The sequence below is a fragment of the Pelophylax lessonae genome, assembly GCF_965119305.1.
Source record: "Pelophylax lessonae genome assembly, chromosome: 4".
In the NCBI taxonomy this organism is placed as follows: domain Eukaryota; kingdom Metazoa; phylum Chordata; class Amphibia; order Anura; family Ranidae; genus Pelophylax; species Pelophylax lessonae.
This window is the reverse complement of record NC_138771.1, coordinates 504,154,410-504,181,582: the sequence shown is the minus strand read 5'-3', so window position 1 is coordinate 504,181,582 and position 27,173 is coordinate 504,154,410. Positions and strand designations below refer to the sequence as shown.

Below are 27,173 nucleotides of genomic sequence, written 5' to 3'. Positions count from 1 at the left end.
AAGAATGTCAAGTGACCCTGGATAGCATGATTGTGTGATTTATCGCTACCATCTTGATGAACGTCAGTAAACTACTTAAGCTATAATATTTGTGTGGACATTCCTTTCTTCTGAAAATAAAGGCTAATGGCTGGGGATGTCATGGGAAGGCCTTTGGAAAGGAGTTGGACACAATATGATGAAGGCAAAAAACTACCAGCATGTAAGCAGGTGCTGACAGGGTGCCTGTGAGTATTTTAGCCCTGTCTTTGCTGGACTGTTATTTATGTAAAAATTGCTAGTTAGCTGCTGCCAAACCGAGAGGAAAAGGGTTAACTTATGTCCTGAATTTCTGTCTCTGCATTTGGCAGGCTGTTGCTGGGCTATGTTCCTCCCTGTGCATATAAAACCAGGAGAAAGCTTTGCCCGGACGAGACCAGCCATATGGGGGAAGAGAGGCTGACCGCAGCAATGTAACCCGATCCTTCAGCATACCATCTTCCCGGAGGGGCGCTACTCAGCTTCAGATACCTTCTCTGCTATCTGTTATCACTAGAAATGCCTGCTCTGAGGAGTCTGGCAACATGCCTGGGGCTGTGTAGTCTCACAATTCACAGCCTGCTGCTTGGAAGGAAAGCCAAAGACAGCCAGCAAGGTGTGGAACAGAACTTCTGTCCTGATTCCAGCAAAGCTGCTACAAACCTGTGTCCTGAAGCTTTCCACGTGGTGGGGGAATGCTGAGAATTGCAGCCCTCCCAGAAGATGTCAGCAATGGACCGTTTACTAAGCAGGTTTGCCGGGGGCAGACACAAGCCTCTAGTTAGGGACTAAGGATGTTTGGAAAAGTCTGCACCTAATGTTGAACTATTATTTTGTGTTTCTCATCATGCTGCACTATTCCAGTAAAGCTTTTGAAACATTTCCATGCCTGGTCTGAAGTTAATTAAAGAGGAGCTCCAGTGTGGGCAAAAAAAATGAAAACTCAGCAGCTACAAATACTGTAGCTGCTGACTTTTAATATAAGGACACTTACCTGTCCAGGGATCCAGCGATGTGGGTACCCAAGCCGATTCTTCGATCAGCTTCAGGTGCAATTGCTGATATCTTAGGTAAGGGAAACTGGGCAGAGAAGCCTTCCAGCTTCACAGCTGGTTTTCTACTGCCCATGCACGAGTCTTGCTGCACATTGTGAATGGTCCCGCAGCCTCCTGGGATCTGTGTATGTCACAAAAGGCTCTGGGGGGGAAGGATGAGGGGCTAAAGATCCCCGTAGATTGCCGTGGCGATCTGACCTGCAAGTGGGAGTGGGTACCTGTCAAAACCAGGTAACCACTCCCCCCTATAAATTGCCAAATGGGGCAGTATGGGGGGGGATGCGAACAAGCAGAGCTTCCCTTTTGGGTGGAGCTCTGCTTTAAATGAGTGCATGGTGGTAATAGCGTATAGAAGAACAGGGCTCGAATGCACATACACAGATTGAAGTGGTGACATGCTGTTGCTAGAGGTAACAAGTACCAAGGAAGGATGATATGCCAGCCAGAAAGTGGGACAATGGTAGGGGCAGGGCTTACAGGTCTTAAGCATAGTGAAGGAAGTGGTCGGTGCCCCAGCAACCAAGACCAGTCCTGTGTGTTGGGGACCCTAGGAACCTAGCCATATTGTACAGAAGAGTTAATTATGCACGTGCATAGGGTTCGCGCTAGTTTCTGCAGGACCCGCTCTGTCACTAATAGATGGGTGGTGGAGTATGGCTGGAATGGTCAAACAGGACACTGTAGTGAGGTGTCTCTTTCAACATGTTGCATCCTGAGCAGGCGTATGTATCATGGGACCGGGAGGCACCTGTATACAGCTTCAGGTTATGATACAGAGATACTGGGGTGTATGACTTGATTCTAAGTCGGGGTGCCTCCATGTTAATGCCACCTAAATGCAGCCCTGCCTGGTTCGGGGCATTAGCAATTGTGTGCACCAAAGTGTCCAGAGGAAGGAGGGTGTGGTGAGAGAGAGCAAAAAGGCCCCATGTGCACCGGCCAAGTTGGCACCGCCGACAAGCAGGTGGGTCCCAGTTCTATCCAAGAAGAAGAGGGGCAGGAGCTTGAGTTTTTGACTCTAATCATCAGCCAATCAAAAGTCCCTTTACATGCACCCTTCACTTTAGAGAGTGTTTTCTCACTCTGTCTGTTGCTGTTAGCACAGGAAGTAAAGGGAAATCATCTAAAGCAGTGGCAAAGACAGTAACAAAACTTGGCACAGATTTTGAAACTGGCCATATACTTTTTTTTTATTTGTTTTGATTATGGGCTTAACAAAAAAATGTAACTGATTCCTCCATCCACGCGAATACAGTGCAAATAGACAAATCCTCGCCTGCACCTATTATGTTCTGACATAATATGCATTGTTCTAATTGGATTCAGCCATTGTTCAGCCAACTATTTTCCAAATGGCTCCCAATCAAAGGTGGGAAGGAGCTGACAGGGCTCCCCACTAAGTGAATTTCAGCAGTTAATTCAGAAATTTGAACAGTATATGGTTAGCTTAACTCTTTCCCATCCTATAGTTAGCATACCACATTAAAGTCTCCTCCAAAATGATTAAAAAGCCTAGGCCATTTAATGGTATTTTTTTATCAGAATGAAACACATGTAACTCATTCTTTTTTTTTTTTTTTTTCTGTAGCATAAAGGTGGAAGCTCCCTTGCGGTTAACAAATCCAAAACTTGTTTCAAAATCCACTGTCCCCCTTGTAAATTGTTTGTACTCTGAGGGGGTAAGATTTAAGAAGTAATTGTATCTAGCGGAAAATCCCAGTGCTTGGAGCAATTTATTGACAATGAAAACTCCCTTTCAGAGTAACAAGTTCTGTTTCCATAGCAGCCACAAAAACACGAATGCATTTCTACATATCAATCATGTACATTGTATGCTAATTTCACAGAATGGATAAAACTCCAATAACTCTTTTCATCACGGATCTGCAGGGCCAGATAACAAAGCAATGCATCAAAGGCAAACAGCATTTTTGACAAATCCCTCCATAATAATTGTGTAATGATGCTCTGGCTTTATTTAAAATTTATATCACCTATATATATATCAGCTGCATCAAAACATATGATGTTCAAAGTCTTACCAGTGCATTAGCTTTGGAAAGCAGCCACAACCTGAGTAGAAATGGAACCTTGTTCTATGTGGAAGCAGCGGCCTCCCTGTAGAGGTCCAACATGTCACTTGCTGAGTCAGAGTCAAAGCTCTTCAATCAGCAAGGAGCATGAGATTTGCTGATTGCAGAGCTATGGGTATGACTCAACAGGAGGTGTTTCAGGGAGAAATCCCCCGTCTCCAAACAACACTCTGTCTGTGTCTCCCACCTGTGCTCCTACAATGTCACTGTGTCACACAGGTTTCCAATAGAGACTACAAGTGATAGTTTAATCACACAAACATGCTCCACTGTTGTCACAATTAGGAAACCCACTGTAGCGCATGTATACATGAACTGGCTATGCAGAGGCTGTAAAAGATTAATAGCCCTGGGATGTAACAAAAGATGAAAAAAAATGTTAAAAACATTAGGAAATATGCTCTCCTCTCCCTAACTACTAAGAATTTTTTCGTTTTGCGTTGATTCGTAATATAGGGAGCTTGTCCATTGCCTTCCCTGGTCCCTCCCCTTGCTGATTTATGGCTTCACTGTTTATTGCAGTGCATTACTTATAGTTTAGAATAGTTTATTATCTTTCCTTATATCTCCTCCTTACTTTTTCTATCTTTCTTCTCTCTTTCTCTCTTTTTTTTCCCTCTCTTTTTTTTTTCCTTCCTCCTACTTTCCCAGCTTATACTCGAAAATTATGAATTCTTTTTTTATTTTTTTTCTTACAGACCTTTTCATTTGATGCCTGACAGGTTTTTCATCTCTCTTGTTCTCTCTTTTATATCTCCTTATGAGGGATAGCCAAAAGCTTTCTCTGGTATAACATGTTTCTTTAACTCTGCATTTGTATGGCTCCATGGTTCCCAATTATTTAATATGAAACTGTCTTTGTTGAACTCCAATAATGTTTCATGTTGTCGGATTTTATTTGTCTTCGAATTTTGGATTCTATACACCTGAATTGTCTGTAATATTTGATTTACTTATTGTTATAACTTTTTTAACATTAATAAAAAAATATTTTCACCCCTAAAAAATGTCAGTTGTTTATGATACATAGTGTACTCTGTGCAGACTAAATGTCACTCAGTTAGGGTTCACATCAACTTTAACCACCCTTATACCAGCATAATACACCCCCTTCTTTTCCAGGGCATTCTTTAGTTATCAATGCTGTGAGAGTTTCACTTGCAATTATTTGGTGCAATTCTGTAATAGTTTGAATGACAGTTACTCAGTGCAGTGATGTGATCGTTTGACTGACAATTACTCAGTCGTGCAACACTGTAAATTAACTTTATATCAGCTCTGTGCCTTTTACCTATGATCTCCACTGTCTAATGATAGTGGGTCACACCAATTGTAAACAATAGGATGTTTTTAAAGGTCCACGCAGAACAGCTGCTCCCCCTACTGCCCATTTTACTACAATGAAATGTAGAAAATAAAGAAACATAAAAAAAAAAATAAAAACAAGAAACAATAAATTATTTCTAATTGTTTTAACCAACAGTAAACTGTGCTTACATTTGCTTTGTGCACTTGGACAGTCTCAGCAGTGCTCTATTAAGCCAATAGATCCATATACATTATCCAATGCCTCAATATTCTCCCTACAATTGCTACGCACACCAGAGTCACTTTGTTTAGATACAAATGACCCTGCTAGTATGTTTTTGTATTGGATGAATCCAGCGCACCTGCAGAAAGCAGATACATCAAACATTGTACATACAAACTCCATACAGGAAATTCATGCAAACTCCATGAAGGACTTGAAACCTGCACCCAAGGTGTGTTTATCGTGTTAGCCACAGCAATGCCCCACTTTGCATTTTACCATTGATTTTTGCGCACTGTTAATATTTATAAACCAGCCTGTTTCACAAGCAAAGAATAACCTTAAATCAACCCTGTTTAGACCACCTCTCTGTGTAATCTCTTCTACTTAGCCACTGTAATAAAATACAATGTAATCTGAATTTTCAAATTGCTGTAAAGATGCAAAAACCTCACGTGTAATCAGTTTAGCAGTTATTGATAAATGATATTACAGTTACTATATTTGTATATATGATTTGATTAGTATATCCTGAATTTCTCAGTTAAAGTGTACCTGTGGTGGTAGAAACCACATCAAAACACCAATAACTGACTAGTCAACTTAGCACCTGTGAACTCCAAAGGACAGAATGCTCTGAAACACAAACAACTGACCAGCAACTGTTGCCATAATGCACTGTAGACCTTTGGAGCAGCTATATTCAATAAATGTATCGGCCACTTATTTTTGTCCTATTCATATACCATTTATATAAGTCATCTCATGTAAGTTTATTTAAACTTTTTGTAATTATTCTAAGACCAATTCAGACCAGTAAAACAACAAAAAGCTGATTCTGGAACAGAGATTCTGTGGGCACAAGGTTGTGACTTCAATGATGGAAATCCAACCCTACCATTGACCTCACATAGTCCTCAGATTTGCCCACCTTCTTCCTGCACCTTACTTTTGTCCGATCACTGTGACCACTGATTCAGTAAGCCGGCAAATCCTCCTTGCTGAGGTAGCAGTCTCACAACTCTGGGTACCGCTCACATTCACTATTTATCTCTCCCAATATGTCCACATTTCTGTCCCTAAGCTCACCAAGAAAACTTTTTATCTTTCCCCCCCATGAGCCATTACCCAGTCCCTTCTTGGTACCTAAATCTGCCCCCAGCTAAAGCTTCCTTTATAATGCTTTCTGCAGCAACTTCACAGTATTGAGGTCTCCAGCTTTACCTCCACTGCAGCACCAGGCATCATCTCTTTCATCCTATCCCACCCCTAGTACTCCAGAATTCATTTAAACCCGCTACCTCAGCCACCATTCAATCTATCCCACCCCACCGCTAACATTACACTTTTTTCCCCTAATAAATACCTTTTAACTTACCTTCAAATCCACATTCTTTTGGACACCAGGAACTCCTTCCTTCCTACTTTTTCAAGTCTACAACCCCAAAAGGATTTTATTACTATCATCAAAACCGGGCACAACCTACAGGAGAAATTCCTACCTACTTGCACACACAACCAACCACCCACGACCAATAACTGATCCAGTCAGTCCAGCGTGGTCTACAGCACAAAATAGATACCATCACTGTGACGGGCCGTCTCTCTAGTCAATATTGAGGAGCAGATGGTTGAAGGAGTCAACTAGAACTGGTGGCCAGGAAGCTGGCAACATTTTAGGTCATCTTGGTTTTGGGGGTATTGGGTTCTGTAGAAGATCCAAAAAGGTAGGAAGGCATCAAGAGGTTTTACATTAAAATAAACCTTTAATTCCACAGTAATGTAAGCACAGTGGACTCTCATAATCTGAATCAATAGCTCTTATTTCCATCTCTAATCACGACACCTGACAACTGATGTATAGACACAAGAATGATGTAGGGGCTGGGGGAGGAAGCCACAACATACAGCGGGATCCAGGAATCCGAAACAGCCAAAAGTGAAGTGATGCTTAAGATGCTTCAGTCACCATAAAGCTTTAGCATATCGGAATGAGGATTCACCTCAACAGAGATTAAATCAAACTTGCAAAAATGATTAGCACTTCCAGGTTTAAAGTAAATTCAAGTTTGTATTCATCCATTAAAAACAGGGTATATTTTTACTCCTTGGTGATTTGAAATGCCATGTCTGTAAAATACATTTTTCTGCGCCCAAAATACATTGCTTTAATGGAATAAATAAAGCCTTGCATTAAACTCTTACCTTCAAAGTGCTGATTATCTCTACACCATTGATAGATGGTTTACACCTTGGTGAATGTGGATTGTGCCCAACAGATACGTAACAAGAGTAAGCTTTTGAGTAAAGCATACAATATACAATTTTCTTATTCAATTTTCTTTAGATTTACCTTCAACTATGCAGTGCAAGAGCCTGCCTGATTGCATGCAAATTGAAAGTGTTTAGGTTTGACATCATATTATATGTTTTTGGTAAATCTAATGGAAAATTGTACAAGAAAAATGTATAATGTTTTGCCAGCCTAAGAAAGAGTAAGTAAGCTGAGGGTCAGCTGGTCAAACTTTCTTGTATGTTTAAGTATTCTACCTCTTCTTTTGCAGGGGTTATTACTTAATTTTTTTTTTTTGGAACCACGGTGACAATTTTAGGTAGATTTAACAGCATAACAAAAAGCTATGCATCATAAAGTTATCATTGTCTGTTTTCAGGATGAAAAAAAGGTGAAAACAGATAATTATTTAAAGCACAGGGCGATTGTTTTTGATACACACTGGTTTAACAAAATAAATTCTTTCAGTTAGAGATTACATCTACTTTACCGTAAACAATATGTGACAGTCCCAGTCTGAAAATCAAGATATGAATGAAAAAAACAAGCCTTTTCATTCCCTAACCTATACCAAGAGAACAGAGTCAGGAATATGAATGGATACTGGCAGACTCCTACACAGCCTCTGCTCCAGTGAAAGAACAATGTACATTCCATTGACTCTCTCTGCCTTCCATTCACAAAACAAGCTTTGATGACTGCAAACCCCTATAGTAAATGTGGAGTGGGCAAGAAGGTCCTCTATGATCGGACCTGGCATGTACACTGCACAGCAATGACTGCAGAAGAGGTGACTCAGTCTACAAAGCAACAAGTGTTCTAGTGAAACAAAAAATCTGTAATCACAACATAATTACATAGAAGAAACATTCAGGCAGTGCTGGATGCTATAATCCAGGGCCCCCCAACATTTGTCTTATACAGGGCTTCCTAACCATGAAAACAGGGCAGTAAGCATTTTGTTTGATCTATTGCAATGGTAAGTAATACATATTAAAACTGGCCCCAAAGGAATAGAACCTAAGCTATTATTTTACATTAGATGTAGGTTTCCAAAATGAATGATTACAACTAATATTACCTACAATTTTGAGATCACACATACTGTAGATGTTTTCATACAGGCTGACATTGAATTGCCTTTAGCACCCCAAACCTTTAACCTCCCTATAGCAGGCAACACATGAAAATCTTATGATGGGGCTACTGCTAGTGTAATAATATTGGGGACACACAGTAATATTATAGAAGCAGAATGTAGTATTTGAGCAATGGGTAGATTTAGTGAGAACATGCAGGATAACATTAGGGTGTTTAGTATGTTCAGAAAGTACAAGCATCATAGCAAAGGGATGATGAGTCTTTCCATAGGGAACAAGCAATGTAATGCTGGGATGATGGGTACATTGCAAGGATTTCCATTAATGTTATATTGGGGCGATTTGTTTTTCTTGGAATACATAGCAGTGGATTATTGGAACAAACTGTAGTGTAACATTAAGGGGTATATTTCTAAATCAGTGGATATGACATTCACTGATCATTCACTGCAGGTGAATCAAGCACATTGACTTAAGGCATATGCAGCAGAACGATTCACCTACAGAGAATGTTTGGTGAGTGTCACATATATTGCCCCTATGTGACATGTTTTGGGGTACAGATGAGTGTTATTTGGTGGCTATGTATATTGCCTAAGGGTACACAGTAGCATAATGTTGTGGGTAATACATACTGTATATAAGTGCATACATAGGTACACAGTGATGTAAAACTGGGGTGGTGGGTATTCTATGGGTAAACCGCTGTGCTCCATCAGTAAAGCAGAGCACGCTCAGCCCTTGACATATCAGGTGAAATAATTTCCTTTCAGGAGATTCCTCGGATGTGGAAGGGGAGAAAGTTGAACTGTCTTAACGCCCACACAGTCTGCAGCTTTATTAATCCAGATCGCAGACTCCTCCAGTCTCTGTTGACTGAGGATGACAGGGACCACACAGCATCCAGCAAGACACCCAGGATGGAGGAACTGGGAGCTCGAAGAGGAAAGGGGACCAAGGGATGGATGGAGATAGATCAAAAAGGTGGTATTGGGGGAAGGGGGGTGTCGGGAACAGTCTGGTTAGGTGGAAGGGTTATTTAGGAAATAGGGAAAAGCAGCCAATCACATTTCTTGTCTGTTTTTTTCTATAAAATGAAATGCAAAACCTGAATGATAGCTATTGGCAGCAACCCTATTTTTTCCAGTATTTGTGAATCAGTTGCCCAGCAATGCTTGAATCACTTTGCTTCTAGAAAGAGAGCTTTCCTTGGAAAAAAAAGGCTCTCAGCCTTTCCATTTGTGAGAAGAGAATGTTTTAACTGCCACTTTTGGCTTAGTGGAAAGGTTAGAGGTGGAGAGTGATGTGGGTGGGGTTCAACAAAAAAGCTTTCCCCCACCCCCACTAAAGTATGAAGGTTAGGGGTTAGGGTATATGGAGGATTTGGGCAAAGAAAGTTACCATGGTGTCCATGGATTGTCTAGGAATTCTGGTAGTATAGGGATACAGTGGTGTGGGCTACTTTCTTGGTGTGCAATTGGCATCTAACCCATACAATGGGGTAAACTAAGATCTGTGATAGAGGATGCTGAGATAATTAAATGGAGGGGGGGGGGCAAAATTTAGGGGAACAACAGGAGGAATGAACTTGGAGGCAGGTTGTAAGAGATTTAGCTTTTATTTTTGGGTATCTGAAAGTTGGTGATAAGGTGGCCATCTCACAACAGGGTATTGACTTTAGAGTTTTCAGAGACCAGTATTAAAGAATAAAGAGGGAGTTTGGAGGGTACCAGAACTGGTGGGGGGTGGGGGTTACACTTTGAGGAGTTAGATACTGGTAATGACAGTAAAGCGCTTCGGAAAATGTAATGATTAACCCACAGCCAACATCTTGCTCTCAGCCTGATAATAAAACTAAATTTTCCAGCATTCATTGGCTAGCAAGGCGTGTAGGAACTTGTAACCTTACAATAACTGGAGAAAGGGGGTCCCAAAAGTGCGGGTATAGGGAAACTGGGTTTCAGTAGTAGTTAATTTTTAGTGTTGGGTACACAGGGGTCTTCCCTTGGTTCAGCAGTGGGGATAATGTTGTTGAGTAGAGAATGAAGGGCAGGGATCTTTCCCAGACTCAGAAGTAGGTTTAGTGTAGGGTTTAGAGTGAAGGCCATGGGTCTCCCTTAGGTTTTGGTAAGTGTTGGGTACACAGTGAAGAGCAAGGGGTCTCTCCCATGAACAGCAGTCGGGTCAATGTTGGGTATACAAAGAAGGGCTTGGGTCTCCCTCATTTTTTGGGTTGGTGCTAGGTACCCAGTGAAGGGGAGAGGTATCCCCAAATTAGCAGTGGGGTCAGTATTGAGTGCACAGTGAAGAATGAGCATCTCTCCCAGGTTTATCAGTGGGGTCACCTACCTGTACTGCCTGCTCCATGGTTGGTGGAAGGGAAGATTCCAGTGCACTTGTCCCATTCCACCTGCCCTCCCAGGCAGAGCTCCGACACGATCTGCAGCGCTTTCTGGCACAAGCTCACACCGTCCTCTTTATGGAAACTCATCTCCAATGTGACTGGCTCTCCAGGGCTCTATGTCATGGTCATCCACAGTCCCGGACACGAGTAGAAACCCACCGGCAGCATGCGGGATGCAGCCTGGAGAGGGTAGCCGAAGGGCACTGGGTCTTCTTCCAGGAGAAACTGTTGCTTTCAGCCCGCACACGATAAAATGCGGAGACTGGCACACATACAGACTGACACAAATGGCACTGGCTGCCAGCAGAGAGTCTCGCAAGACTAGCACTGCCCGCAGGGGAGAGGGGCACAGCTGACACTGGCTGCAAGGGAGAGGGGCGCAGCTGGCACTCCCTGCTGGGCACACTTGGTGCTGGCTGCTGGAGAGTCGCACTCCAGGCAGAGGAGAGGGGCACAGCTGGCACTGTAAGAAGAGCTCAAAGTCTGGGAGACAGATGCCAACAGCTTTTAGGAGATCACAGGTGGGCACTGTGGGTCGGACTGGTGCACACAACTGGTACTGGCTCAGAGAGTGGATCGCAATCCGGCAGATCGGTGTCCAGAGTCTGGGGTGGCTTCTGGAGCAGAATGAGAGGAATAGACTTCCACTGGCTATCGGAGAGGATCACAGCAGAGAAAAGAGACTTGTTGCTGAAATAAAACCAAACTGCTTGTGGCTGCAAGAGCGAGTCAGGGATGACAATGACTGCAGAAGTAAGTCTTAGCTGCTGAGACTGATGTACAGAACCTGTTGCAGTAGTGGATAGAAAGAAGCTGACAGTGGCTGCAGGTATAGATAAGACTTGGTTCTGGCTTCAGAAGTGGGTTACAGATTGTTCTGTCTCTAAAAGTGGGTCCGAGCTATTTCGTATTGCAGAAATGGGTCAGGCTTGGTTCTGGCTCCAGGAGTGGGTCAGCGCTGGTTCTGGACTTAGGACTGGATAGGTATTGGCTTCAAAATAAAAGCGAGCTGGTGCTAGCTTTGGAGCCTTGATGAAAAAGCGACTGGCACTCACTCAGAGCCTTGAAGGTGGTTTGGGTCAGAACTGGACAAGACCACATCAGAGAATCAGAACTGGAACTCACACAGACACCAGAGATGAATGTCAGACTCTAGAAGCAGGATGGAAAGGCTGGAGCTCGCAGCCCTTGTAACTGGCTGCAGGAGGGTATCAGAGACTTTGGCTGTTTGCAGAGGGAATTAAGGATGGTGCACGTTGCAGCAGGGCACCATGGATGGTGCAGGCTACAGTAGGGTATCAGGGATGGTGTAAGTTGAATGAAGGTATCAGGGATCGGGGAAAGTTGAATGAAGGTATCAGGGATGGTGTAAGCTGAATGAAGATAGCAGGGATGGTGTAAGTTGAACGAAGGTATCAGGGATGGTGCAGGCTGCAGGAATGTATCAGGGATGGCACAGGCTCCAGAAGGGTATCAGGGATGGTGCAGGCTGCAGGAATGTATCAGGGATGGTACAGGCTCCAGAAGGGTATCAGGGATGGTGCAGGCTGCAGGAATGTATCAGGGATGGTACAGGCTCCAGAAGGGTATCAGGGATGGTGCAGGCTGCAGGAAGGTATTAGGGATGGCACAGGCTCCAGGAAGGTATCAGGGATGGTGCAGGCTGCAGGAAGGTATCAGGGATGGTGCAGGCTGCCTGAATGTATCAGGGATGGTACAGGCTCCAGAAGGGTATCAGGGATGGTGCAGGCTGCCTGAATGTATCAGGGATGGTACAGGCTCCAGAAGGGTATCAGGGATGGTGCAGGCTGCCTGAATGTATTAGGGATGGTACAGGCTCCAGAAGGGTATCAGGGATGGTGCAGGCTGCAGGAAGGTATCAGGGTTGGTGCAGGCTGCAGGAAGGTACCAAGGATGGTATAGGCTCCAGGAGGGTATCAGGGATGGTGCAAGTTGCATGAGAGTAGCAGGGATGGTGCAGGCTGGAGGAGAGTATCAGGGATGGTGCAGATACTTCACGAGGGTTTTAAGAATGGAGAGAGGCTGTTGCACATATCCTCTGGAAGTGGCTGTAGAAGTATGATAAGGATGGAGAGAGGACCGGCACTCACATCCTCGGAGACTCACAGTCGGTACTTAGCAACGCTTTATGTAGCAGGCAGAGAGGCTCCCGGCAGCGCCGGCACACTACACAGCTGGCCAATGGCAGGCAAGCAGAGAGGCAGGGAGGGAGCCACATGCTATATAGCTATACATTGGGGTGACTCAGTCAGGGGGGGTCAGGTCATGGAGGAAGCGGGTGTCTCTCTCTCTCTAAAAGATCTTATATAACATGAGGAGCTGAGTAAAAGAAGGTGATGTGATCAAAAAGAAAGGATTATACTATGCAAATGTGCATAGTCGCCAATCAGCTTCTAACTTTAGCTTGTTCAATTAGTCTTTCACAATAAAACCTGGAAGCTGATTGGCTGCTATGCACAGCTGCACCAGATTCTGAGTTCTCCAGTTTTTGTAAATCTCCCCCACTTTATTTTTATTGTATAGAAGGACTTTAAGTGTCATGTAAAAGTTATATGTTAGTTAAAGGTGGAGCCTAGTATGTCACTTCCTGGCTTCTTATATCATCATGGATCATCATGGATCATCATGGATCCTATAACTGCAAGACCTCTAGCCCATATTTCATGCCTATGTTTTGGCACACCTGTTCTTGCTCACATTTGTGTGTTCCAACTTCTCTGGTTACAGTCTCCATAATTTAACAGCAGGGATGGTGGGAACCATTCATCATGGGGGCAGCATGTGTGCAGAGCTGGGAACTTAGCACAGAAATGGTGGAAAACCCTCAAAATGGGCACAGCAAGTGTAAAGTCCCTGGAATGTAAAGCAGGGATGGTGAGAACCCCTCATAAAGGGACAGCAGGTGTGCAGATCCAGGAACTCAATGCTGAGATCTTATTAATAGAATCCCTGAGGGATAGAAAACACATTAAGGGGGGTATACTCTCTAGCACAAAACAATAAACTAAAATATATTTTGGGTTATTTGACCCTTTAAGAGGTGTTTGGTGTTGCATCCACAGCATGAATTATACCACTATAAACCAGGCCACAGTGGTGTGTGTTGTCTTACCAGGGGTAACAAAACAGAACAAGAAGGTAACTGTGACGCAAGCTAAATTGACAGGTGTCACTCAAGGCTCCACACATCCTCCTATGTAGCAACCCATTTCCTTTTCCATAAGAAGGTAACTGTGGAAAATATAACACATTATACGACAAGCTTAATCTAGATATAAGGTTTTTATATGACAGATATGTGGTGATGGTGATGGTAGTGGTGCTGGTGGTGGGGAGATTGAAGAAACAGAAAAGAGGGGAGAAGCAAAAATAAATGTATGAGAAGAGGGAGAGTTGAGGTGAGTGGTAAAATAAATAGTGAGAGAGAGGAGGGGGAGAGATAAGAGAGAGAGAGAGAGAGAACAGAGAGAGATGTGAGAGCGAGCGAGAGACAGAGATGAGAGAGAGAGAAGGAGAGAGAGAAAATGGGCAAAATAATAAGAGAGAGCTATGGAAAGATAGAGATTGGAGGGGTTGAGGGGTGATAGATAGATAGAAGAGTATACAGAGTAATAGAGAGAAAGGGAGGGAGAGCAAAGGAGATAGAATATATAGATATAAATATAGAGAAAAAAAGAGAGAGTGAGAGAGACAGGGAAGAGGACAGAGAGTATAGCATAGTATAGCAGAAATCCAAATAAGATAAAAATGAATATCCAATTTAAAAACCAAATGACAAAACCAACTTGCTGCAATATTCACCTTCAAGCCAGAGATTTTCCCTGAAGTACTTTTTTCTGCCATAAGATGTACCCAGTCTTATGGCCAGCATCAAACAACCCACTTCCACTAAGCCCAGGTTGCCCTGGACTTGCCCCATTCTGTGATTGGACAGTAAGGCCTCATGCACGCTGGATGTTTTTACAGCTGCTGTTTTTTGGCGTCAGATGTTTTTTTCTTCAGCCAATAAACGCCCCAGCATGTTATCCTATGTGTCCATGTACACATAGGGTGTTATCAGCAGTTTTTGCCAGGGGCAGTTTCTGGCTGTAAAAAAAACCCGAAAACTAGTGAGTTTAAAATGGCATTTTTTAGCTGTAAAAATGCTCTAACGTCAATAAACGCGATAAACGCTGATAAACGCCAAAAAAACGCTGCTAACTGGCGTTTTTTTTAAGTTTTTTATTCCACTGCTTTTTTTAAGCCTAGGTTCTGTCTCGAGGTGTCGTTCATGGAACATAGCCTGGGTTCAGACTGGTGCATGCTTAACACCGCATGTGATTTGCACCAAAAATGCACCACATTCCTGTGCACATCACATGTGATGTCTGTGCGATGCAATTTGAGCCATATATTTTATATGGCTCATATTGCATCACATTTGCACCAAAATGTTGTAGGACCCTTTTTTTCCTCCAGATTTAATCACATTGCATGGGTGTGAACACCCATTCGATGCGATTCTGGCAAGCGCACTGCATTTTGCAGTCTGTTTCGGGGTATCGTTCATGGAACATGAAGCCTTGTTGACATTGTGACGATCACATGTTCACACCCATGCGATGCAATTTTTTTTTTTCCAATCTTGTTTAGTTTTATTTATTTATTTATTTTTTATTTTTTTCTAAGTACTTATTATTAGATTTTTCAACATTACAAGTAATCAAAAAGCAAAAAAGCTGTTCAACTGTACAAGAACCACGGTATAACAGATAATACAAACAAGAAATAAAGAGAAATACAAAGCATAATATAGTAGCAGTCATCGATAAAGCACAGTAACACGCCAGTGTAGATTGTGGATAGGTGAGAACAGGCACAAACAATATCTTGTAGATCTGCAGGGAAATAGTAAGCTGCCTCGGAACGGAGTGGAGGTAGGAGAAGCTCACAAGTATTGGGTAGGTTATAGAGTTGCGGAGTCAGATGCAGTGGAGGGGCCCACACCCCTGACACCCCTGTTTAAAACTCACTGTGTCCGAAGGGTATACCCCCCCCCCATCATCCACTCCCCTGTCATTTCTCCACACCCCACTTCCCCCTCCATTAAGAGTACCATAGGTCAATTGGTAATAATCAATAAGTCAGACATGCACCCAAATCGACCACTCTGTCACATTTAGAGATAGTCAAATTGGCTAGTGCCAATAACCGCTTGTAAGAATAGTTGTCATTTAGACTCTGGGTCACATGCTGCACTGGCCAATCACAGCCATGCCATTAGTAGGCATGGCTGTGATGGCTTCTAAGGGCACACTAGTTAAATGCTTGCTGATTGGCTGCCTTGCACCTGTTGAAACTGCGCCATTAAAACCGCGCCAAAACATCAAATAACATTACCGAACAACGGACAGTACCCGAACATACAGTGAAATGTTTGGGTCCAGGTACCGAATACCCAGAAGTCCGGTACGATCCCGAACAATACAGTCCGGGTCCGCTCAACCCTAGTCAGCACCAATAAATCGATTTTTCTTTGCTTTCTACCATTTCAGGACAGGAAGTGAGATTATATTTTTCCAACCGTAAACAAGACAGCAATAAAAAAAAAAAAAAACACAACATATGCACAGCAGCTAGAGGACCCTTGTGTGCAGGTTGTATAACTTTGTCTTACTTCTGCACCCCAAAAGACATCAGCGCTGCCAATATGATAGACAGCAGCTCTGGTGTTGTGTCTCCTCCCCTAGCTACACTTGGCCACTCAAAAAAAGGCTTTTTATGATGCTGCAGTTGTAGGTTTTCTGAATGGCCAAGCGTTAAAGGGGTCTTTTTCTTCCTTACTTGTACTTACAGGGCTGCCATCACACAGTCTCTCTCTGTTGACCAACATCGTCATGTTCCCCAAGGTTGTAGAGAGAATGTGTGAACAGGTAGCTTCCATTAAAAAAGAAAGCCAGACCTTTTGTATAAATAGGACAGTTTATAGGAGACTTTGACCTCCAAACTAGATTTCTCAAGGCTTCTTCCAGTTTAATATAACATATTACAGACATTGGGCTATGGGAACAAAAATATATGTCACAAGGTTACAGACTTTAACCATTAGATGCCATGGGGTATATGGGTGCAAAAAAAACAATGCAAACCAGTTGAATTAGCAGGCACTTTTTCCAGTCAATGGACACATAATGAAAAATAATGCAAAACATCAAAACCAGATCACAAACGTCAGGATCAAGAAAAAAGAAGAAAACCCCATCACACCCCAACTATAGAGACACCATGAATATGGTTAGAGACAAGCATATTATATTACTAAATATATTTCTTTTTGTCATATATTACTTTGTTTTTTGTAGATTCTGTTGTGGCAAATGTTTTCTTTGTAATATTTTTTTTTTTTTTTGTGGTAGTAAAGCTGTGTATGCTAGTTTTTAAACTTTAAATTTAGTATTGATTTTTTGGCAAACCATGCTTGCTTTTTCTATATTTGTGTTCTAAGTGGTATGTGAATATCCTAATCTACACTGTATATGTTGTTGTAGGCTGTAAAACGCAGCAAGTGTTCCTTTTTACTGTATGATTGCTGATTTAGAACTAACTGTAACTGGACTCAATCTTCATGTTTTATGTGTATAGCTTACAGATTTCAAATAACAGGAATGGTTATATAAGGACACTTTCAAAAAACATCTTCATTTTATTTTCTATAACTGGGTACGCTGCTATGAGCATTACACTTACATCTTATAATGTGAAAGGCAGATGTAGAGATGCTAATGGACAGGTGAGGAGGTTATACAAGGACACTTTCATAAAACATCTTTATTTTGTTTTCTATAACTCGGAATGCTACTACGAGCATTAGAGAATATTAATATATCCAAAAAAAAATGGAAGGGGAATGTAGAGATACTGATGGACAGATAAGGAGAATGGATTAGTCAGAAGCAGAATGAGTTGATGCAGGAGAGGGTCTGCCAACGAAGGGAATTGGAGGTTCAGTTTGAAATGAGTGAAGGATTATTAGGGGCGATGGAGGAGAGGGGCAATGAGGCTATACTGGAAAGAATGGAAGGAGGAGCCAGTATTGGAGAGGATAGGGGGAGATGTCTGTACTAGAGAGAATGAGGAGAGGAGCTGTACGAGAGAGGATAAGGGGAGAAGCCTTTACTGAAGAGGATGGCGCGAGTGTAAACTGAAAAGGCTGCGAGAGAAGTCTGAACTGCAAAAGATGGAGGGAGGGGCCTCTAATGGAAAGAATGGGGTAAGGAGCCAGCACTAGAAAGGATGGGGGGAGGGGCCTGTACTGGAAAGGATGGTATAGGAGCTTGTACTTTTAAAGATGGGAGGAGGAGCCCGTACTGGGAAGACTGCAGTAGAAGTCTGTACTGTAGAGGATGGTGGGTGGAATCTTTATTAAATAGAATGGGGGGGGGGTAGACGGTACTGAAGAGAATTGGGGGTTGATTCTGTACTGAGTATGGGGAAGCCTGTATTGGTAAGCATAGGGGGCAGAGCCTGTAGTGGAAAGTTTGGGTGGAGGAGAGTGTAATGGAGAGGACAGGAAAGAACCTGTACTGAAGAGGAGGGGAGGGAACTCTGTGCTGGGGAAGATATGGAGAGGAGCCTGTATTGAAGATGATGAGGGGAGGGTCCTCTACTATATAGAATGGGGAAAGAAGCCTGTACTCAAAAGGATGGGGAAGAGACCAAACTGGAGAAGATGAGAAGCAAAGTGTACTTAAAAGTATAGGGGTGGGCACTTAAACTGGAAAGGATAGGAAAACAGGCTGTACTGGTACAGATAGAAGGAGGAGCCTGCACCTAGGAGGATGGGTAGAGCCTGAATGAGAGAGTTGGGAGGAAAAGAGTGTGTAGGTTAGTTGAAGCAGGGAATGGAAGTTCTCCTCCTAGAAGGCAAGTTAGAAATCCTAAGCCAATTAAGTAATTCTCCACACTTTGATTCCTCCTAAGGCAATAACCACTTTATATCCAAACAACTTTATCACCCAAGCGCTCACTCCGATGGAAATAATAGGCGTGCCGCTCTCCTCAGGCAGGGAACTCCTAGCAGAAGTGCATAAGAGAGAAAGGAGGCATAAACACCATGTGCATTACCCTTGGACACCTTTTAGAACTTTTATTAAAAAGCCAAAAACATACTCACAGACACCCGTGTAACTATAACGCATTTAGCTTGTAATATATTTACATATGTCATATAAATTTCATTTGATTGAATATTTTTAGAAAATTGATTACTTAATTTATTTATTTTTTTTTGTTTTTTGGCCCCGCCCAGGGCACAATGGGGGGGAGGGTGGGGGTGGGAGGAGAGACGGGTGTCGGCACACATGGCACATACAGTATAAATATGATCTCGCTGATAGAAGGACTAGCTCTGAGGAAGGGAGCGTGACTCCCGAAACGTGTCAGCGGTCCAACGACAGGGAAGAATACCTCCACGTGTGGTGGACTCATTTAATGCGATATGTGCTCTTTATGTAGGTTTTTGGCTTTTTAATAAAAGTTCTAAAAGTTGTCCAAGGGTAATGCACTAGGTGTTTGCGCCTCCTTTCTTTCTCTCTTATGCAATAACCACTTTATACACATTATCACTGACTCTTACCATGTTGGAATCCCCCCCCCCCTTCTCTACAGTTACACTGCCGGGCCAAAAAAAAGCCGCCACCAAAAAAAAATGGTCACACGCTCTAATATTTTGTTGGCTTTGATTACGGCACACATTCACTGTGGCATTGTTTCAATAAGCTTCTGCAATTTCACAAGATTTATTTACGTCCAGTGTTGCATTCATTTTTCACCAAGACCTTGTATTGATGATGGGAGAGTGGGACCGCTGCACAAAGCTTTCTCGAGCACATGCCAAAGATTCTCAATGGGGTTAAGTTCTGGACTCTGTGGTGGCCAATCCATGTGTGAAAATGATGTCTCATGCTCTCTGAACCACTCTTTCACAATTTGAGCCCGATGAATTCTAGCATTGTCATCTTGGAATATGCCTGTGAAATCAAGGAAGAAAAAACCCATTGGTGGAATAACCTGGTCATTCAGCATATTCAGGTGGTCAGCTGACCTCAGTCTTTGGGCACATGCAGTAACTATCCAATAGGATATGTATAGTTTAGTAAGTTGCTTAGTTAATTCCAAGTAGCGACTTTTTTTTGGCCAGGCAGTGTATATATTCCAAAACACAGGATATGACGCACCTGCAGAGAAAGAGGTCATTTACAACCTAACGCCTGCAGCAAACAGCCAGAATATTTAAAGTCACATAACACAAAAATTATTAACACAAGCGAAATACATCAAAATAGTAACATGCAGGAGGCAATTGCCTACAAGTGTAAGCAGAAGTTAGAACTTCTTTATTATGATCCCTCCTTTGGGTGAAGCCAGTGAGTGGAGTACCCCTTTTATCCCCTTTATAATCTGGTGTGGGAAGAGTCTCAGGCAGAGGAGTGATGGGTGAACAGGCTACGACTGATATACATTATGTGAGGCAAGCTATAAGGCCGGGTTCACACATATGCAAATTGGATGCGTGTTTCCCCACATTCAGTTCACATGACAGGAGACGAGTATTGATGTGTGAACGGTTCAGCCCGAGCATGTGTTCAGGTGGAACACTGGCTGTCCATCCATTTCAGGGCGTTCGACTGTTTGTTCGGCCGGCTGAATGACCACAATGCATTGGAAGCCCTAATTGGCAAAAGCAATGAAAGCTTTGCCCAATCAAGGCACAGAGCACTGTCAGAGCCAGGGGCTTTTAGTCCCACCCCACACTATAAAATAATTCTTTCAATAGCGGCCATTTGTAGTGTGATATCGGCATGAAGAGAAAAAGAACAGGGCTCTGTTCAGTGCTACTAGAGTGTTGGTGTGCTATAGTGTGCTACAGTATTCTATTGTCAGTGTAGAATATCAGTTTATTGTGAATCTAGTGATAGTTCAGTCAGTGTGAGTGAAGTAAACGTTCATTTTTACTTTAGTGTAAATCTAATGATAGTTCAGTGAATGTAGTGAGTGACTATTCATTTTTACTTTAGCGTCACTTTGTTTTGTCAGGGCAGGTTTACTGGATTATAGTTCAGTGCGTTAGTGCACATTTAGCAAAATATGTTTCTGTGCATTACTGCACATTTAACGCAGTATATTTTTGTGCGTTATGCGTCCTTTAACGCAGTATATTTCAGTGTGTTACGTGCCACTTAACGCAGTATATTGCTGTGCGTTAATGCACGTTTAACCCAGTATATTTCTGCACGTTATGTGCCATTTAATGCAGTATATTTCAGTGCGTTACGTGCCATTTAACGCAGTATATTTCTGAGCGTTAGTGCAAGTTTAACACAGTATATTTCTGTGCGTTATCGCATGTTTAAGGCAGTATATTACAGTGCGTTATGTGCCATTTATCGCAGTACATTTCAGTGTGATACTGCACGTTTAACGTAGTATATTTTTGTGCGTTAGTGCACGTTTAACGCAGTATCTTTATGTGCGTTACTGTATGTTTAACGCAGTATATTTCAGTGTGTTACGTGCCGTTTAATGCAGTATATTATAGTGCGTTAGTGCACATTTAAAACAGTATATTTCAGTGCATTACATGCCGTTTAGCGCAGTATATTTCTGTGTGTTACTCCATGTTTAATGTAGTATATTTCAGTGCATTATGTGCCATTTAACGCAGCATATTTCTGTGTGTTAGTGCACGTTTAACGCAGTAAATTTCAATGCCTTACGTGCTGTTTAACGCAGTATATTTATGTGTGTTAGTGCACGTTTAACGCAGTATATTTCTGTGTGTTATTGCACGTTTAATGCAGTATATTTCAGTGTGTTACGTGCCATTTAACTCAATTTATTTCTGTGCGTTAATGCACATTTAACGCAGTATATTTCAGTGCATTACGTGCCATTTAACGTAGTATAATTCTGTGCATTACGTGCCGATTAATGCAGTATAATTCTGTGCATTACTGTTTGTTTAATTTCTGAGTGTTAGTACACTTGTGTTAGATATTTCTGAGAGTTAGTACATGTTTAACGCAGCATATTTCTGTGCATTAGTGCAAATTTAACACATTTACCACAATATAATTCAGAGTGTTAGTGCAGGTTTAACGCAGTATACTTCAGTGCATTACTGCATGTTTAACACAGTATATTTTTGTGTGTTATTGCGCATTTAACGCAGTAAATTTCAGTGCGTTACTGCGCATTTTAACGCTGTATATTTCTGTGCATTAGTGCACATTTAACGCAGTGTATTTCTGTGCCTTAGTGCACGTTTGATGCAGTATATTTCTGTGCATTAATGCAATTTTACTGTAGTATATTATAGTGTGTCGGTGAAGTGTGTCTGTGTTGTGAGTACTAAAGTGCACTTTTCCATTTAATAAAGTGCATCCACATGCACATTTCCACATTTTTATTACATTTTGTTAATAAGCACTTTCCCATCATGTCTGGGAGGCCAACAAGGAGAGGCAGACATTCCCAGAGCACTGTGAGGGGGTAGCAACCTATGTGATCACAGGCAAAGGTGGACGTGGTCAGTCCTCAGGCAGGGCATCATTTCTTCTGTTTAGTGATGTTGTCCGTGCTATCCAGCCACAGCAGGCAGAGGAGGTGGTGGACTGGCTTACTAAACCATCCTCATCCTCCTTCACCCAAGCAGAGACTAGTGCGCAGTCCACTGCAGCTGCCCGAGTGGCTAAATCTGCCTCCTTGTCCACAGCTATTCCTGCCATTGCCCCATTATCAGGCATGGAATAGTTAGCTGTGGTATTTGAACACAGTGTCAGCCACTTGCTCCTTGACGATGCATAGCCATTATTTGATTCAGATGTTGGTTCTGATGTTGAGGAAGGTAGGAACATGAGCCTACAGAGAGGGGAGAACACTGGTACACAAATTGGCAGTCATGTTCCCCCCTAACCACAGCGTATTGGCATGTTGTCTCCAGTGGTAATAAGGATGGAGGAGATGATAATGATGAGTTCACTGATGTGACTTGGGCGCCGGATAGAGCAGAGGAGGAAAGTAAAGGTGAGGCACAACCCCAACGAGGCAGCCATCATGGAAGAGTGGAGAGCAACCCTATTCCATCAATTTGTGGAGCTGTTATCTCCCGACACCCTTCCCACAGCTCAGCTGTCTGAGCCTTTTGTAGCAATTTGCAATCTTTGTGTCACGTACCTGGTTGGTGAGCCTGACATGTAGAGGAGGGCCTCTCATACAGCTCCGGCTCGAGGGCCACTGATAGTGAGACAGCAGCCACAGGAGCATGGTGACGTAGGAGTGTCTGTAATCAGCCCAGTAGTCTGCGTGGCAGCAGTCAGCAGGTAGATCTGGCAGCAAGCAGGCTGGTAGTGGAAGAGCTGCCACAGGCCTTGGCAAACTGTAGAAGACAGCTGGAAGCGGGATTTGTTTGACTGACGGTTGTAGCAGGCCGGATGAGCAGGATGCAGGGTCAGACAAGCCGGGTTGGTAATGGTCGTTCAGATTAGACATAGACGGCCGGCAGCAGGATGGTCGGGTCCCAAGCTAAGTCGTACCAGGAGAACAGTAAAGCAGAATCAGGAGGCAGAAGCGAAATCCACTAGACAAACTGGGTTCAGGGTATGAAGTAGACAATCACAGGTTAAGGATAAGCCAGATCAAGATAAGAGGGCACACTGAATCAGGAATAACACACAGAAGCTACAGACCAAACAGCAATGAGTCCATACAGAAGGGCTGTTTAAATAGCCTGCCTGGCGCCAGCATTAGTAACTGGTGCATTGATGCATGAGTGCGCATGCGTGCGTGCTGATGCGCGCTCCCTAACCCACGAGTATGAACATCTGCCTGGCCAGTTGCTGGTCTGTGCATGCACATATGCATGTGCCAGGGAACTCCATCTACACTAAGGACAAGACTTCTCTGACATTGCCCCCTCCCTCCGGGCAACCTCCGGATGCCCAACTGGTTCTTCTTCTGCAGGTGGCTGCGGAAGAAGGCATGAATCAAGTCTGTGTCGTGCACATTATGTACAGGTTCCCAGGAATTCTCCTCTGAACCATACCCCTTCCATTTAATCAGATACTGTAATCTTTTTAACAAAGAAGTGAGCGGTCTCAACAGCAGATGGCATAATCTTCAGGGGTAGGAAATTAGACATTTTTTGATAGGCGATCCACTACCACAAACAAAGTGGTATACCTTTCAGATGGTGGAAATTTGACTATAAGGTCCATGGAAATCATCTTCCAAGATCTGTCAAGTACAGGCAAAGGTCTGAGCAACCCCTGGGCTTTATTATGGGTAGTTTTACTCCGGATGCAAGTGGTACATGCATTTACATAGCCCTTGCAATCTTTCTCCAGCCCTGGCCACCAGAATGTGCATTGCACCAGCTCAGAAGTTTCTTGCCTGTAACGTGACCAACTAGATGCTCCGTTGCTCAAAGTCGCATTTTTCGGCCTTAGCATAAAGTGCCCCCGGTACACCTCTAGTGATACAGAAAATATCAGGACTTCGTCCAGATAGACAACGACAAAGATATCTAGGAAGTCTCTAAAAATGTCATTGATGAAGTGCTGGAGGTTGGCTGGTGCATTGCATAGACCGAAAGGGGTACGGAACGCAGTCTTCCATTTACCCCCTTCCCAAATATGGACCAAGTTGTAGGCCCCTCTCAAGTCCAGTTTTTTAACGCAGTGGTGGATTTAAGTCTTTCAAATAGTTCAGGGACCAAGGGGAGAGGATAGCGATTGTGATTTTCATGTGATCTTGTTTAGGTCACGGTAGTCTATACGCGGTCTCAAAGAATGATCTATTTTCGCTACAAAGAATATACCTGCACCAACCGGTGAGGTAGAAGGACGGATAAATCCTTTATGTAGGTTTTCGTGGATGTAGTCCTTCAAGGCCCCTAGTTCCTGTTCGGACAAGGGGAAGATGTGTCCAAGGGGAATTTCGCCTCAAGGGAGAAGCTCGATGGGGCAATCATAGGGTCTGTGTGGGGGAAGAGTATCTGTTCCCTGTTTACTGAAAACATCTAAGTATTCATAGTAAGGTTTAGGAACCCCTTGGCACAATTCTGTGTCTGAGTCCATACACAATAAGGTAGCGGATGATGGAGCTGATGCTGTTCCTGGCAGAATGGTGACAAGAACTTGACACTTCCTGAATTCCAATCAATCTGTGGGTTGTGAGCCTGTAGCCAGGGTAGGCCCAAGATAACAGGAAATAGTGATGATGAAATTGCATCTGAACGCAGTTGTTCTTGATGGTTGGTGGAGGTGATGGTCAGGATTGGCGGGGTCTCTTTGGTTACAAGTCCTGATTTAATGCAAGACCCATCAGCCAGGAATACGGTAATTCCTTGTCCTCTGGTTTGTAGAGGGATAAGTTGCTGAACTGCGATGGACAGGTACATGAAACAGCTGCAAGCTCCTAAATTAATATTTGCAGTCACCGACACGGTTCTTCCCAGAAGCTGAAAGGAAGGAAGGAAACAGGCAGAGCTATGTGAGCTGAGCTGGCAGACAAGAGTGACTGGTTAACTGAAGAAAGAGAAAGACACTTATGCAGCTTATCTGGGCAGGTGCGTACATAGAGACCGGATTCTCCACAGTATAGGCAAAGGTTGTTCAAACTTCAGCGTTGACGTTCTTCTAGAGTTAGCGAATGGCAGATCGGGCCCAGTTGCATAGGTTCAGGTGCCTCTGGAGATGATGTAGCAGTATTTTCGGAAACCGGATTGGGAGGAACAGGAATCCTGGGCAACATCCATACTGGACCGAACTGTTGTGTGGAACTTTCAGATCTGCATTCACATAAACGCGGTAAATTTGGATCGAAGGAGCGATTAAACCTTCTAGAGAGCTTGGCATGCCAACCCGGGCAATTTTATCCTTAAGACCCTCTGAAAGACCCAAACGAAACTGATGATGCATCATTCCAACTGGTATCAGAAGGCCTGTTTAAATAGCCAGCCTGGCGCCAGCATTAGTGACGGGTGCACACATTGATGCTCGGTCCCTAACCCACGAGTATAAACATCTACCTGGCCAGTTGGTGGTCTGCGCATACGCATATGTCCTCGCCATGGAACTCCATCTACACTAAGGACCTGACTTCCCTGACACTTTGTCTCAAGCACATCAAGCATTGCAAAAACACCAGTCATTTGGGTACCACATGCTTGACAAGGCATTTAACCTCCCACCACCCACCCATTGGCAAGAGCACCTGAAAGCCACACAAAAGGGATGCAATTATGTTCCTCCTCCTTATTCACCTCAGTCTACCCCCGCTATACCTAATGAGCCTCCACCGACAGGGATGATGGTATAGTGAAGAGTGTCCAAGGTCCTTGCAGCACATCTGCCAGTAGCACACCACCAGCTGTATACTATAGCTGGCAAATTTCCCTGCCCCATCTGCTGCAGTGGAAAAAAAAATACAGTCACTGTCACCATCATGCCCATCGTCTAAATGCAAGCTTGTCAAAGCTGCTGGCTTTACAACTTCTGCCTTTCCGTCTGGTGGATTTTGCCCCCTTCCGTGAATTTGCAGAATGTGCTGTACCACAGTCGGTATTTCTTTTCACGTAAGGCTATTCCAGCTCTGTACCATCATATGGAAAGCAATGTTGTGGCGTTGTTGGGCAAGGCAGTCAGCCGCAAAGTCCACATTACTGCTGACACGTGGTCCTGAAAGCATGGCCAGAGATGCTATATTTCGTTCACAGTACACTGGGTAACTCTGCTTGCAAGTCGGAAGGATGCAGGACAGGGCTCAGTGCTTCAGCTTGTTGTGCCACCATGTCTCTATAAAGCTAGTGGTAATGATGCGAGATTTGTGAGCTCTACCCCCTCCTCCATGCCCTCCTCTGCTGAATTGTCATACGAACCACAAGTAACCCCTAAACATTCAAGGGGCTATTCAATGAGTCAGGCCTAAAGGTGCCATGCAGTGCTTCAGTTGGTGTTTCTAGAGGACAGGAACCACACCGGAGCAGAGATTCTTGCAGCTCTTCAGGGGCAGGCCCAGAGGGGGTTCACACCACACCAGCTGGAGCCAGGAATGGTGGTGTGCGATAATGGCACAAACCTCCTGTCCGCCCTTAGAAAGGGAAAGTTGACACATGTGCCATGCCTGGCACATGTCCTAAATTTGGTGGTGCAGCATTTCCTAAATAGGTACCCAGAGATGGAAGATCTGCTAAAGCAGGCCAGAAGAGACTGTTGCCATTTCAGGCGGTCATGCACAGCCAGTGCTCGGTTGGCTGAAATTCAGCGGGAACCGGGTGGAACTCGACTTTGGCAATGCTGCAGCGGCTGCACGGGCAGCAGATGGCCTGTCAATGAGTACCTGTGTGAGTATGGCACAAAAAACAGCCTCAGGCCAGCCCAGCCTTTTTTCGCCAATGGCTGCTGATAAAGAATGCATGCACTGCACTGTCCCCATTTGAAAAGACCACAAGGATGTTGAGCCATGACAATGCATGCATCAGTGACACAATCCCTGTTGTGTTCCTGCTGGAGCAGACTCTGTGTGGCATTATGAACAGCACATTTGAGGCAGAGCATCGGGAGGACTTTCTTTCCTCTCAAGGCCTGCTTTATGCAGACATCATTATTCCTACACCACAG

At 43.6% G+C, this 27,173-nt stretch overlaps 1 protein-coding gene across 1 annotated transcript in view; it reads right to left on the bottom strand.

The window, feature by feature from the left end:
* Positions 1-10,855, bottom strand: part of SYT10 (synaptotagmin 10) — a 123,281-nt gene extending 112,426 nt beyond the window's left edge. Inside the window, exon 1 of the mRNA XM_082255757.1 lies at positions 10,440-10,855. Within this exon, the coding sequence (XP_082111883.1) occupies positions 10,440-10,581 (142 nt within the window). The 5' untranslated portion in view covers positions 10,582-10,855. The remainder of the gene's footprint in view (positions 1-10,439) is intronic.
* Between the last annotated feature and the right edge of the window lie 16,318 nt (positions 10,856-27,173).